The following is a 15,228-nucleotide window of genomic DNA, read 5'->3' on the forward strand; positions in this document are numbered from 1 at the left end:
AACAGTTCTAAGTTTCCATGTGGTCATCATTTAGCTTCAGTAATTAGCAACATTTTGCCTCTCTCCCCTATTTTTTTTTTTTTAATCAGAAGCAAGATTTTAAAATAAATGTTAATTTACTCTGGAATAATTTTAGATTTATTTACAGAAAAGTTGCAAGATACTACAGAGTTCCTCTACATCACTAGCCCAACGTCACTTTCTCCTAATGTTATCCTTTCTTTTTGCAATATAAAAATAAAATTTATTTAAAATACTGTTCAGCTTCAGTAAAACCTATCCATTCATTGCTGTTCATTAAGACATAGTAATATTTCTCCCTGTGTTTTATAAGTTTGGGATATCATTCACGTACCCTTTTTAATTGTATAATTCAGTGGTTTTTTTAGGTCATTCACAGAGTATCAATTTTACAACATTTTCAGCACCTCAAAAAGAAAATCCATGCTTCTTGGCTGTTACTTACCCCAGCGTCCCCGCCCACCTAGCTCCTAGCAGTCATTAATCTACTTTCTATCCCTATAGATTTGCCTGTTCTGGACATATCATATAAATCGAATCTTAAAATATCTGGCCTTTGTACCTGGCTTCTCTCACTTAGCATAATGTTTTTCAGGTGCATCCATATTATAATATCTATCAATTCTTCATTTTTTTATGGCTGAATAATATTCTTTTGTAGATATTATATACCATATTTCATTTATGCCCTCATCATTTGAAGGACATTCAGGTTGTTCCCACTGTTGGGCAGTGATGTTCAGTGCTTCTGTGAATGTTCACTGTAAGTTGTGTGGACATATATTTTTCACTTCTCTTCGGTATGTACCTAGGAGCAGAATTGCTGGGTCATATAGTAATTCTATGTTTAATATTTGAGGAACTGCCAGACTGTTTTCAAGGCAACTGCACCATTTTACATTTCTACCAACTATGTAGAAAGGACCCGATTTCTTCACATCTTCACCAATACTTGTCTCTCTTCTTGATAATAGCCATAGTAGTGGATATGAAGCAGTATCTCACTGGTTTTGACTTTCTTTTCCCTACGAACTAATGAGGTTAACATCTTTCCATATATTTATTGGCCTTTTATATGTCGTCTTTGGAGAAACATCTCTTCAAATCCTTTGCCCATTTTAAAAATTGGGTTATTTTTATTGTTGTGTCATAGTTCTTTATATATTTTGAGTATTATGCTCTTATTGGACATATAATATACACATATTTTCTCCCATTCTGTGGTTTGTCTTCACTTTCTTGATGGTGTGTTCTGATGTACAAAAGTTTTTAATTATGATGAAATCCAGTCTTTTTTTCCTTTTTGCTTGTGCTTTTGATGTCATATCTAAGAGACCATTGCCTCACACAGATTGATGAAGACTTACTCCTGTGTTTTCTTCTAGGAGTTTTATAGTTTTAGTTCTTACATTTAGGTCTATGATCCATTTTGAGTTAATTTTTTTATATAGTATAAGGTAGGGATCCAGCTTCATTCTTTTGCATGTGGATACCCAGTTGTCCAGCACCATTTGTTGAAAAGACTGTCCTTTCTCCATTGCCTTTGCTACTTGTCAAAGATCAATTGATATTTCTGTGGATCTGTTGTCTACTTTGTGAAAACCATACCTTCCTTATTAGTGGTACCTTTATAGCAAGCCTTTAAGTTGGGTATTGTCAACCTTTCAACTTCTTCCTCTGTACACTGACTATTGGCTCTTCTGGATCTTAAGCCTTTCCCATGTATCAGGTTGTCAATATTTGCAAAATAATGTGCTGGAATTTTGATTGATATTATGTTGAATCACAGAAGGGAAGACATGATACCTTAACAATGTTGAGTTTTCCTATCATGAATATGGATTCTCTCTACATTTTAAGATCTTTGATTTCTTTTATCAGAATATGGTAGAATTCTTCATGTATATCTTCAATATAATTTCTTAGATTTATACGTAAGCATTTCAGTTTTTTGGTGTTAATGCAAATGGGTTGCATTATAAATTTCAGATTCCATTTGTTCATTGCTAGTGTATAGAAAAGCAATTGACTGTTGTATATTAACCTTGTATCTTGCAGCTTTGTTATAATCTCTTATTAGGAGTCCTTTTGTTGATGCTTGAGGAATTTCTACAAAGATGACCATGCCATAATTGAACAAAGACTGTTTTCATTTCTGCCTTCCCATTCTGTATACCTTTTATTATTTTTCTTGTCTTGCAGCGTTCATTAAGACTTTCAGTACAATGTTGAATAGAAGTGGTGAAAGGAAAATAGTGGTCATGTTTCCAGTTTTGGGGGGAAAGCATATAGTTTCTGACCATTAAGTGGGATATTAGCTAGAGGTTTCATTTTTAGATGTTTTTTATCAAGTTGAAGTCCTATATTTCTAGTTTGCTGAGAGTTTTTATCATAAATGAATGTTGGATTTTTCAAATGTTTTTTCTTCGTCTATTGGTATATCATATGCTTTTTCTTCAGCCTTTTGATGAGATGAATTACATTACTTCTCAATGTTGAATCAGACTTGCATACCTGGAATAAATCCGACGTAGTATGGTATATAGTTCTTTTCACACATGTGTTTGATTTGATTTGCTCATATTTTGTTGAGGATTTTTATATCTATGCTCATGAAGAATAGAGGTATATAGTTTTGGGGTTTTTCTGTAATGACTTTATCTGGTTTTGATATTAGGCTAATGCTGGCCTCATAAAATTGGTTAGGAAGTAATCCCTTTGCTTCTGTTTTCTGAAAGAAACTGTAAAGAATTGATAGCATTTCTTCTTTAAATCTTCGGTAAACTCATCAGAAAAATCATCTGGGCCAGGTGCTTTCTTTTTTAGAAGATTATTGTCAATTCAATTTTTTAATTAGACGAAGGCCTATTCAGATTATATAGTTTTCCTTGTATGAGTTTTTGGTAGATGTGTCTTTCAAGGAATTGGTCTACTGCATCTAAATTATCAAATTTATGGGCATACCATTGTTTATCATAATCTTTTATTGTCCTTTAACCCGTAGAATCAATAGTGATGGGCCTTCTTTAATTACTAACATTGTAATTTTTGCTTTCTCCCCCACTTTTTTTTTTTTTTTGGTTGGCCTGACTACAGGGTTATAAATTTTATTGATTTTTGTATAGAAACAATGTTTGGTTGATGATTTTTTTCCCATTGGTTTCCTGTTTTATATTTTATTGATTTCTGCTCTAATTTTTATTGTTTATTTTCATTTCCTTGCTTTTTGTTTATGTTGCTCTTCTTTCACTAGTTTCTTAGGGTAAAAGCTTAGATAATTAATTTTAGAATCTTCCTCCTTTTCTAATATGTGTTCAGGGCTATAAATTTTCCTCCAACCACTGCTTTTGCTACCTCTCACACATTTCGTTAAGTTGTACCTTCATTTTTATTTATTTCAGTGTATTTTTCATTTCTCTTGAGATTTCTTCTTTCACCTATATGTTACTTAGAAGTGTGTTGTTAAACCTCCAAATATTTTGGGATTTTTCCAGCTGTCTTTCCATTAGTCATTCCTTCTTTAATTTCATTGTGGTTTGAGAGCATACTTCGTATTTCTGGGGTTTTTTAAACTTTTTTATATGTGTTTTCTGGCCCACAGTTTGGTTTATCTTTGAATATCCTATCTAAGCCTGAAAAAAAGGCATACTCTGCTGTTAGTTGAGAAGGTATGCTATAAATGTCGGTTACATCCAGTGATGGTCCTGTTTGGTTCGACCATGTCGTTCCTGAATCTCTGCCCACTAGGTGTATTAAGTATAAATATCTAGGAGTTTTCCATTTTCCAGCACTGTGGCTTTGTCTGCTTCTTGCAGTTTTATCGGTCTCTGCCTCATGTATTTTGACGCTCTGCTGTCAGAGACATGCTCATTATGGACTCTTACATTTTCTTAGAGAATTGACCCCTTTATGATTATATAAGTCCCCTTTTTGCTTTTGATAATTTTCCTTGTTTTTGTGTCTTTTTTGTCTGAAATTACTATAGTTGTTTCAGCTTTCTTTTGTTTAGTGTTACATGCTGTATCTTTCTCCATCCCTTTGCCGTTGAGCAAAGTAGATTTCCTGTACACAGCAGACAGTTGCGTCTTGGTTTTTGTTGTTTTTTGTTTCTGTTTTTGTATCCACTGTGTCAGTGTCTGTCTTTTAATTGATGTATTTAGAAAATTCACAAAGAGATTTTTGTTGACGCAGTTGGATTAAAATCTACCATATTTGTCTTTTTTTGTTTGTTTACTGCACTCTTCCTTACCCTTTTTTTTTTCTTTTCTTTCTTTCTGCCTCCTCTGATTTTAACTGAGCATTTTAAAGGATTCTATTGCCTGTCCTATCTCAGCATATAAATTATACTTCTTTTTAAAAACGTATAGTGGTTTCTTTAGCATTTACTCTATACATTTACAGGAAACCTAAGTCCAGGGACGCCTGGGTGGCTCAGGCGTTAAGCGTCTGCCTTCAGCTCAGGTCATGGTCCTGGGGTCCTGGGATCGAGCCCCACATCGGGCTCCCTGCTCAGCGGGAAGTCTGCTTCTCCCTCTCTCGCTGTGTCTCTGTCTGTCAAATAAATAAATAAAATCTTAAAAAAACAAGTAACCTAAGTCCACTTTCAAATCACATTATTATACTGCCTCCTGGGACATGCAGGTTATCTTTTACAAGCCGTTTCATTTCCTCCCTCCAGTCTCTTATAACATTGTTGTCGTTCATTTCATTTACTGTAAGTTATAATCACTGAATACATTGTTGTCTGTACTATTTTGAACAGTTCTGTCAAGAGTAAGAAAAAAATTTTTACCTCCATTTATTCTTTCTCTGACATTCTTCCTTTCTTTATGGAGATCTGAGTTTCTGACCTATATCATTTTTTTCTCTGTGACAAAAAATTTTAACATTTCTTGTAAGACATGTCTCCTGGTGACAGAATCCTTTAGGTTTTGTGTGTCTGAAAAAGTCTTTATTTTTCCTTCATTTTTGACGAGTGATTTGGCAAGATATAGAATTCTAGACTGATAGTTTGTTTCTTCAATTTTTAAAATATTTACTCTTTCTTTGCTTGCATTGTTTCTCAACAGTTCTGTGTAATTCTTGTCGTCTTCTATGGGTGAGGTGGGTTGTTGTTCTCTTTTTCTTGTAGCTTTTTCTAAGATTTTTTCCTTGTATTTGATTTTCTGCAGTTTGAATTTGATTCGTTTGTTGGTTTCTTACTCTGCTTAGTATGCTGTGTGCTTCCTGGATCTGTGGTTTGGTGAATGTCATTAATTTTGGAAACGTCTTAGCCAGTATTACCTCCAATATTTCTTCTCCTTTTTCTCCTTCAGGTTTTCCCATGATGTGTATGTTAAACTTTTTGTCATACATTTATTGGATATTCTTTTCCTTTTTTTTTTTTCATTCCTTTTCTCTTTCCTTTTCACTTTGAAAAGTTTCTTTTGAGTTATCTTCAAGGTGGCTGATGATTCCCTTGATTGTGTCCAGCCTACTGAGGAGTCCATCAAAGACATCCTTCATTTCTGTCATAGTGTTTATTTCTAGCATTTCCTTTCTTAGAATTTCTGTCTCTCTACTTACATTGTCCATATAGTCTTGCATGTTTTCCACTTTATCCATTAGAGCCCCTTAGCACATTAAGCATAGTTTTTTGTTTTTTGTTTTTTTTAAAGATTTTATTTGTTTGACAGAGACACAGCAAGAGAGGGAACACAAGCAGGGGGAGTGGGGGAGGGAGAAGCAGGCTTCCCGCGGAGCAGGGAGCCCGACGCGGGGCTCGATCCCAGGACCCTGCAATCATGACCTGAGCCGAAGGCAGACGCTTAATGACGGAGCTACCGAGGCGCCCCAAGCATAGTTATTTTTAATTCCCAGTCTGATAATTTCAAAATCTCTGCCATTCCTGAGTCTTGTTCTTAGGTTTGCTTTATCTCCTCAGACTGTGTTGTCTTTCATTGTGCCCTGTAATTTTTTGTTGAAAGCCAGATATGATGTATCAGATAATTTGAAGTGAGGTAAGTAGAGCTTTAGTGTTAGGTTTTGTTTATGTGACTAGGAGTTAGGCTACATGTCATGTTTGCTGGAGCTTTTAGTGCTATCGGCTTCACTTTCCTTCTCAGACCCCTGTTTTTTTCCGTCTGTGTCCTTGCACTTCCCTGGAAGCTCCTTTTTAAATAGAGTCAGTACCTTGCACTGTCTTGTAATCCAGTGTTATACTGGAGTCTGCTGATGTGGTATGATGGTAAGGTATTTTGGATGGGAAGTTTTCTGTAATCCTATCATCAAATCTCAGGGTTTTCTGATAGGCCCACTGGGGTTTGAACTTCAGAAGAGTTTATCATTTATTTTTGTCTTCCTTGTGCGAGAAAGGCCACCTCGGGGGGGGGCTGAGGGGTCCAGTCATCCTCCCACCTAAGGTCAGGTAAGGCTCTGATAATGTAATTTCCCTTGAGGGCAGGCATTTGTTAAGAGAACGGAAAGCTCTTGCATATTTTAAATGGTTGCTTTCCTCTGGCCATATTTCAGAATGGTTGCTTTTCCCCCTTCCACTGACAAAACAGGAGTAGATTTGTTTTGTTTTGTTTTCCTGATCTTTACCAGGAGAACCTGGTAAGTCTCCTGGAGGTAAATTCACAAAAGTATGAAGGGCTTCCTAAGACTGGACCCCCAGAGGTTTTTAACCCTCAAGCTCTGCCTCCAGCAATTAGCCAGTGACTGTTGTGAATTTGCCAGTAGCTGTGATGGTCTGTATTCACCTACCTCTCTGATTTTGAGGGTAGCAGTCGCCCTATGACCTCAGTTCTTTGATGGATGTAAGAGGAGTTTGAGGATTCACTTTTTTCCCGTTGTGAGGATGGAAATGATGACTTCCAACTCTTTAGATATGAAGCAGAAACCAGAAGTTTCTTTCTATAGAGTAGATTCTTCCTGTAGGTTCCCAATGTTAAATGATTATGACAAATACTCACTCACTCTCTGGACCCTGGAGTGCAACCAGTTCTTAACCTATTTTCTGACTTGTTTTAAAATAAATTTTTAAAGATGATGATTAGTATGTTTTTAATTTTAAGTGTGACATGATTCCATGAAATCGATGATTAAAGAAACTGCTTTCAAACATGAATTGTATCACCATTTCTCACACTTTTCCTGGTTTGTGTTAGTTGGTTTTGACAAAGCACCAAAATGACTTTAAGATCGAGCTGAAGTATCTGGAGGATGACCTCCTTCTGCGCCTTTCTGCGGCAGAGGGGAGCTTTCTAGATGACACCGAGCTGGTGGAGAGACTAGAGATGACAAAAGCAACCGTGGCTGAGATAGAACGCAAGGTAACAAGGCGCCCAGGACACCCGGAGGGTCACAGTGCTCCTTTTGAATCAAGTGGTTGGTGTAAAAATGTGATCCAACCTGACAGCGTCTCTAAGAGCACTGCCTTGTTGCGGATTTCAGGTCCTTTAATAAACTACCCTTAAAATGTGCAGGGCTGTGCATGGAGACGGAGGTGGTTGAACTTGTGCTTGTCCTAATTCAGCAGAGATCCAGTCATTCACATGAGACTCTGTCAGGCTGTTATTTTTTCTGAGTGGCCAAATCGGAAGAAAATTGGAGCCTGCTGGCTTATATGGTCTAAAATCTAAAAAGGCTTAGCGTCCAGCTCTGGCAGACTGACACCCCACAGTGCCACCACAGGCTTCCCAGTCTGTTGTGCCTTTCAGGGAAATATTCAGAGCTGACGTTTTGTTTACAGGCCTTCAGTGGTCAGAGGCTGAGCAAGGGACAGTCTCTTGCTGTGCTCAGATACATTATTCACCCTGGGAAACAATGACATTTCCTGAATGCCAGTAAAAATTTTTATTGAGTAGATTTCCTGCTGAATGTCCAGCCTATGTCCCAGTATGCCTTACGCATGACGTGCACTTTGGACTCACACAAATGGCCATGAACTTTAAAATTCCATTGTTTCGGAATGAGAGGAACCTTATTTCCTTTCTGGAATATCCTCATTACTAAGTAATCTCTTAATTCCCCGATTGAGGCTGTGTCACCATACATCCTATATGTTTGTCTTAATTTAAGCTAAGAAATGGAATCCCAAATTACTCTATCCTTTTAAGTGACTTCTAGGTAGCTCCTAAGATGGTAAAGATTGAGGCAATTAAGTAAATTAGGTCTTAGCTTTGAAGTTAGCTTCTAATTGTCTCTTAAAATGTCTCTTCCTATCTTCTTAGTATATTGCTATGTAGGGATTCCCCTCTCTGCTCTGTTTTATTTCCTTTTATACACAAGTATGAAGAATCAACTTTCTTTTAAAAAAAACTTCTTAAAAAGCTGTAGGACCAGCAATAATCCTAAATTAAAAAAAAAAATATTTGAACCTTGAGTAAAAATGAATATGTTGGTTGATGGGTGGTGGTGGTATTATTGTTGTTTTAATTATCTCACTGAATGTAACCAGGGGCTAATACAGAAACTAAATGGAAAAACGTGAGCATATGGATCATCTGGTACAAAGTCAGACAGTCATGAGAGTCTTCATATAAAGACTTTTTAGTAAGCCTGGCTGTGGGATATATTATTGCCCTTGACTGCTTTTGTATACCTTGTTGACTAATAAAGTTATCGGCATTGAATTGACCCAGCAGACTTTTAAGAGCTATCCCTGGGAGGTGATATAGCTGGGTTATTAAACCTGAAAAAGAGAGAGGAGGCAGGGGAAGGTGACATTACTCAGAACAAATTCTGAAAAACCGAAACCAATCAGGTTTGTTTAATCTGTAACTGTAAAACAGCTAGGATTATGTCCATTCTTGCTGAAAACTCAATTTATGGAAAAAACCGGTTTAAAATATGAATCTAATCATTTTAGAAAAATTGAAGCACATAGATGCCATATATGTTCTCTATTTAATGCAAATAATTTTTCATTTCAGATACATACCTTCCATCAATTGGGTAAGTATAAAGAATATGAAGAGTAAGTTATGAGTTACTTACCTTGTTTGATCTCACCATAGGTGATTGAAGCTAAAGAAAATGAAAGAAAAATCAATGAGGCCCGAGAAGGTTACAGACCAGTGGCAGCAAGAGCATCTCTTCTTTATTTTGTTATTAATGATCTCAGAAAAATTAACCCCATCTATCAGTTCTCTTTGAAGGTAATGCTGAATAAACTAAGAAAAATTTTTAATTTCATGAGTTCTACCTGTTTCTGGAAGTTTAGAATTTATTTTTAAGCAATCGGTATATCCAGTAAGGAATCCTGAGGATCTAGTGAGGAAAAAAAAAAAAAAAAACCCAAAAAAAAACACCTCATTTTCTCAGGAACTTTTATTTATGATTTTCATTAAGGCTCTAAGATAATTAAATTATGTGGCATCATAATACATTTGTTTTTGTTCTTAAACCGAGTCTTGAGTTTATTATATATAAGGGAAGTCTCCTTGTGATTCCTTTACTTTGTGAAAATGTAGGTGTCTTATATAAAGATTTCTCATATCATTTTGGTAGAGCAGGAGAAAGATTGAGAACAACTATTCATTAAGTCACTCTATTACATACCGGACATTTTCATACTTTGGTTCATTCTTATGCATGGAACATCTCAATATATTATTGTGTCCCTATTTAAAAAAAAAGAAAAGCTAACATTTTCAGATTTTAAATAAATTGCCCAAGAATTCACATTATAATGGTAAAAGGTAGGATTGGAACTCATGGTTTTTGTGATCCGAAAAGCCATGCTCTTTACTTTGCGTCATTGTGCCTCTGGGCAGTATTCATTCATTCTGTCAGGCAGTTTTTAAACAAATAGCTGTTGAGATCAATCATCATGCCAGATGTTGTGCTGAGTGTACAATTTCGAAAAAAAGATATGAATGGAGATACACAGGGGTGTGTGTGTGTGTGTGTAAAAGTGATGAGTATAATGAGAGAATAATAAGGATGGGAGGGACTGTTTCACTCTTAGCTCAGAGAAGGCCTCTCAGGGGAAGTGACATTATAGTTGATTCCTATAGAGTTTAGTCACCTAGGGAGTGTTTGGAGAAAACAAGGATGTGTGGGACATGAAAGAGTTTGGGATTCCAGGTGGTAAATGAATCTATGTGGCTGGAGGGTAATTAGTGAGGGAGAAGATGACAAGACAAGAGTCTAGAGAGGTGGGAAAATGTAGATCATGGGAGACCTCATTGCCTGGTGGGGGATATTGGATTATAGTTTGTCTGCAAAAAGGAGCCATTGAACAGTTTGAAGCAGATGACTGATGACAGAAGACTCAAAAGTGAATAGACTTGCCCTATGGTTTGAAGCTAGAATAATCAGCCCTTGGAAATGGATTAGATATGGACAATAATGAAAAGAGTCAAGAATAACTAGCAGGTTTCTAGTAATATGGAGCTAGGTGCAGAAATTCTGAGAAGCACAGAGTGGTTGGATTTCGGAACAACCACATTGTGTAAAGAGTAATAAAATTAAATCAGTAATATCAACCCAACATTACCCAAATAGGAAAACCAGACTATTACAAGAGAAGAAAACCACAGAGCAGACCTCTTCATGAACACTGTTGCCAAACTTCTCAAGGAAAGATTGGCAAATTGAATCCAGCCACATATAAAAAGAACAATATATTATGTCCAAGTGGAATTTATGCCAGGAATGCAAGCTGGTTAAACATTTAAAAATAACACAAGTCTTAAAACAAATTATGTAATATATGGTGATTAACATAACAATAAAAATTTAAAAAATAATAAAAATAAAAATAACACAAGTCTTCATATGAATAGAACAAAAGAGAAAAACCATATGATCACTTCATTGGATGCAGACAAAGAATCTGACAAATTTCAACACCTGGTCAAAAAAAGAAAAAAAAAACTGAGCAAACTAAGAATAGATGGTAACTTCTAAAAGTGAAAAAGGTCATCTACAGAAATCTACAGCTAATATTATACTTAATGTTGAAAAATTGAATGCTTTCCTCTAAGATCAGAACAATGTCTTCTCACAACACTTCTATTCAGAACTGCCCTGCAGGTTATTGCCAGTACAATAATAAAATAAAAGGCACAGACATTTAAAAAGAAGAAGAAAAAGTGTCTTTTTTTTTTCCACAAATGACCTAATAATGTATGTAGAAAATCTTAAGAAATCTACCAAAAACCTACTAGGACTAAGAAGTGAGTTTTCAGCAAGATGGCAGGATATAAAGTCAATATACAAAATCAGTTGTTTTTATATATGAGGTACAAACAATTGGAAAATAAAACTAATAACTTGATCTATTTACAGTAGCTTCCAAAAAATCACAAAACTCTTAGGGATAATTTTAACAAAACAAGATCCATGTGCTAAAAGCTACAAAACATTGTTGAGATAGACCATGGAGAGGTATACCGTGTTTATGGATTAGAACACTCAATATTACTGAGATGCCAATTCTTTCCAAATTGATCTATAGATTCAATTCCATCTCAATCAAATCTCTGAAGGCTTTTTTAGTAGAAATCGGCAAGGTGATTCTAAAATTTGTGTAGAAATTCAAAGGATTTAAAATAATAATTTTGAAGAAGAATAAGTAATTTAGAAAACTTACAGCACGTGATTTCAGCACTTATTAGAAACCTATGCTAATTGGCCTAAAGAAAAATACGTAGATAACAAGAGTCCAGGGGTAGTCCCACAGATGTATGATCAATTGATTTTTGGCAGTGATACCAAGACAATGAAGAAGGGATAGTTTTTACAACAAATGGTGCTGAGAAAACAGGATATCCACAAAGAATAAAATGAACCTTAACTGTTACATCACACTTTATGCAAAATTAACTCAAAATAAGTAAGCAAAGCTATAACATTTCTAGGAAAAAAAAATGGGAGAGAATCTTTGGGCTTCAGGTTAGGCAAAGATTTCTTAGGATACAATAGAAAATGATAAATTGAATCTTATCAAATTAAAAATCTATGGTCTTCAGAAGACATTAAGAAAATGAAAAGACAAGCCATGTACTATTAAAATTTCCTTCCAATACATGTATCTAATAATGCACTTATACCAGAATATATAAAGAACTTGTACAACTCAGACAACTCAAACAATGAAAGATTTGAACAGACATGTCCTATGCTAAGTTATGTGTACTGCCCATGAGCACATTTTTAAATGCTCAGTGTTCATCAGAAAAATGCAAAGTAAAAGCAGAATGAAGTATTATTATAGACCAAAAAGAATAGCCACGCTTGTCCAAGACCGGCGGTAACAAGTACCACACAGGCACCGACCTGCAACTCTTTACGTTGCTGATGAGAGCACAAGGCAGTGAAACCATTCTGGAAAACAGTTCGGCAGTTTTGTATAAAGTTAAACGTAAACGCGTACAAAGGGATTCCACATGTTTACTTTGTGTCTGGGACTAGCTAGACATCAGGCCTTGGTTTCCAGCCTTTACCAGTCACTTTAAATTCCCCAGGCTTTCAACATGCTGTTCCTCAGAGCAATTGAGCAGGCTGACAAGGTAGAGGCCACGCAGGGGCGTGTCTCAGTCCTCATGGAGAGCATCACCTACGCTGTCTTCCTCTATACCAGCCGGGCGCTGTTTGAGAGGGACAAGCTCACCTTCCTGTCCCAGATGGCTTTTCAGGTAAGGAAATCCGTCACTTGAAAGCATCCCCAGAGCCCCATACCTCTGTTTATTATAAGCTTTACTTCCACCCAAGGGAGACATGACACCTTTCTTGGAAGCCCTTGGTAGCCTAAGGTAAGTTTGAATTTCCCAGGGGAAACTTGGACGTATGACCGCCATTGAGTAGGTCCTGCGGTGTTGGTTTGGGTGGGTATGCACTTTAGCTGACTCCACTAGCTGTCACCCTGAAAAGCAGATCAGTGAGACCTCCGCCTCACTACTCAGGTCCTGTGCAGGGCCTCCCAGGTGCTACCGGGGAGATTCTTTGAGACCAGAATTATGACTCCAGATCTAGATGTTCCTAGGAGTCTCTCTTTCCCTTTAAAAACCAGTGACTGCGTAAAAGAGCTCCAGGTTTCACGCTGCCACCTTTAGTGAGATCTATCCTTTCATTCTTTTTTCTTCTTTTAATAGGGACTGCAGCAAAAGATTTTAAGATTTTATTTATTTGAGAGAGAGCAAGAGCTGGGGGAGGGGAAGAAGGAGAGGGAGAGAGAATCCCAAGCCGACTCCCCTCACTGAGCAGGAAGCCCAATGCAGGGCTCAGTCTCACGGCCCTGATCATCCCCTGAATCAAAATCAAGAGTCAGACGTTCAACCGACTGAGCCACCCAGGTGCCCCAGCAAAAGATTGTTTTTAAATAAAGATGCCCGTGATAAGAAGAAAACATTGAGGACTGAATGCCTAGATGAAATAAGCATGTTGTCCTTTCATTAGTTTGTTTGCTGTATAACTTTTTCTGTCAACCCAAATCTACATGGAAGATCAATGCCTGGTGTGTGTTGTACCCTCCAAAGTGCCTCACCCAAAGAAGGCATTTTATAAATACCTGCTGTTAACAATGACAGGCTATGACTCTCAGTACTTTCAGTGTTTGTAGATTCCTTCGGGTGACTTAGGAATACATGGGTGTAGGTGCTTCACGATGTACGTCATAAATCGGAGCAAGGTGCTACAAAATGAAATGGTTTTTATACATAGTATTCATTAACAGTAAAAAGCCAGGATTGAGGATATGTGACATGCACACACATGTATGCACATCATCTAATTAAAACAGTCTCCTTGGGGCACCTGGGTGATGCAGCCTGTTAGGCATCCAGCTCTAGATTTCGGCTCAGGTCATCATCTCCCTGCTGTGAGATTGAGCCCCAAGTCACACTCTGTGCTCAGCAGGGAGTCTGCTTGAGAGTCTCTCTCTCTCTTACCCTCCCTCTGCTCCTCCCTCCCCCAACCACTCCCCCACCATTCACTCTCTTTCTAAAAAAAAAAAAAAAAATTTTTCCTTGAAAGCCAGAGATAAATTATAGCTCATCTCAAATCCTGACAATTTTTGTAAATCAAAGCTTCATATATATATATATATATATATATATATACACACACACATATACATATATATATGGCAATTATTTGTTGAAATAAACTGAATTTAGAAAAAAATCAATAGAATAAAATATCCTTTTAATGTGTTACTACCCATAATACATTTTGAAAATACCTAGAGTTTTAAAATAGCATAAAACTCAAACATTTTACCTGTTTATGTGGTATTATAATTTTTATGTGAAAGTTAGGAATATTTCATCCCCCTCTCCTTACCCCCCAAAATGTTCTGTGGACTTACCCATTTTTTAATGCAGATATCTAAAGTTTATTTCCATTTATACTGTTTGTTTAGTTGTATCTATAAAACAATAATTTCCTATTTTTCTTAATATAATCTCACATTTAAGAAAATTCTTTCAGGGCACCTGGGTGGCTCAGTCATTTAAGCATCCAACTCTTGATTTGAGCTCAGGTCATGATCTCAGGGTTGTGATATCAAGCCCGAGCCCCTCATCAGGCTCCACGTGGAGCCTGCTTAAGATTCTCTCTCTCTCCCTCTCTTTCTGCCCCTCCCCCACCTCTCTTAAAAAAAATCTTTCATATATCTCATAGTTTATTAGATGTAATTTCTGTATCAGGACTAAATTACAATACTAGTTCTACCTTTTGTTTAGTAATTTGGTCCATGACCACCTGAGGCTTTCTCAATTTGTGTAGCAAGTTTTAAGACAAGTTTGGCCTAACAGCAAAAGACTAAGTATGAATGTATATTTCAAATAATTTGCTAATAGGCATGTGTTAAAATTGGGGAAAAAAGCAGTCTTCATAATTATTTGTTACTAGATTTTTCAGTCAAGGTTTTGAGATCATGAGCATAATCTGAGATTTATTACTTCAGCTTTAGAACAGAGAGGTATCTATAGGAATTATCAGTAGACTTGGTCCTGCCTATTCAATCCTGTTAAATCGTGACTGCTTCCTGGGTCCTGATTTTGATGTAAACTAAATGACCCTTTTTAATTTATGTATCCTCAAGATTTTATTGAGAAAGAAAGAGATAGACCCTCTGGAATTGGATTTCCTGCTTCGATTCACAGTTGAACACATTTACTTGAGTCCTGTTGACTTCCTCACTACTCAGTCATGGAGTACTCTCAAGGTAGGTGAAGAAGACAGTATTTCACTTTCTAAAACTTACTTCAGTAGATA

General features: G+C 36.5%; 1 protein-coding gene across 1 annotated transcript in view; it reads left to right on the forward strand.

Moving 5' to 3' along the window:
- The window catches only part of DNAH11 (dynein axonemal heavy chain 11), a 327,809-nt gene that overhangs the window by 278,240 nt on the left and 34,341 nt on the right, over positions 1-15,228 (forward strand). The window contains exons 67-70 of the mRNA XM_027574450.2: positions 7,170-7,334; positions 9,021-9,161; positions 12,477-12,647; positions 15,056-15,178. Of these exons, the coding sequence (XP_027430251.1) occupies positions 7,170-7,334; positions 9,021-9,161; positions 12,477-12,647; positions 15,056-15,178 (600 nt within the window). The remainder of the gene's footprint in view (positions 1-7,169; positions 7,335-9,020; positions 9,162-12,476; positions 12,648-15,055; positions 15,179-15,228) is intronic.

This window comes from Zalophus californianus, chromosome 12 (genome assembly GCF_009762305.2).
Source record: "Zalophus californianus isolate mZalCal1 chromosome 12, mZalCal1.pri.v2, whole genome shotgun sequence".
In the NCBI taxonomy this organism is placed as follows: Eukaryota; Metazoa; Chordata; class Mammalia; order Carnivora; family Otariidae; genus Zalophus; species Zalophus californianus.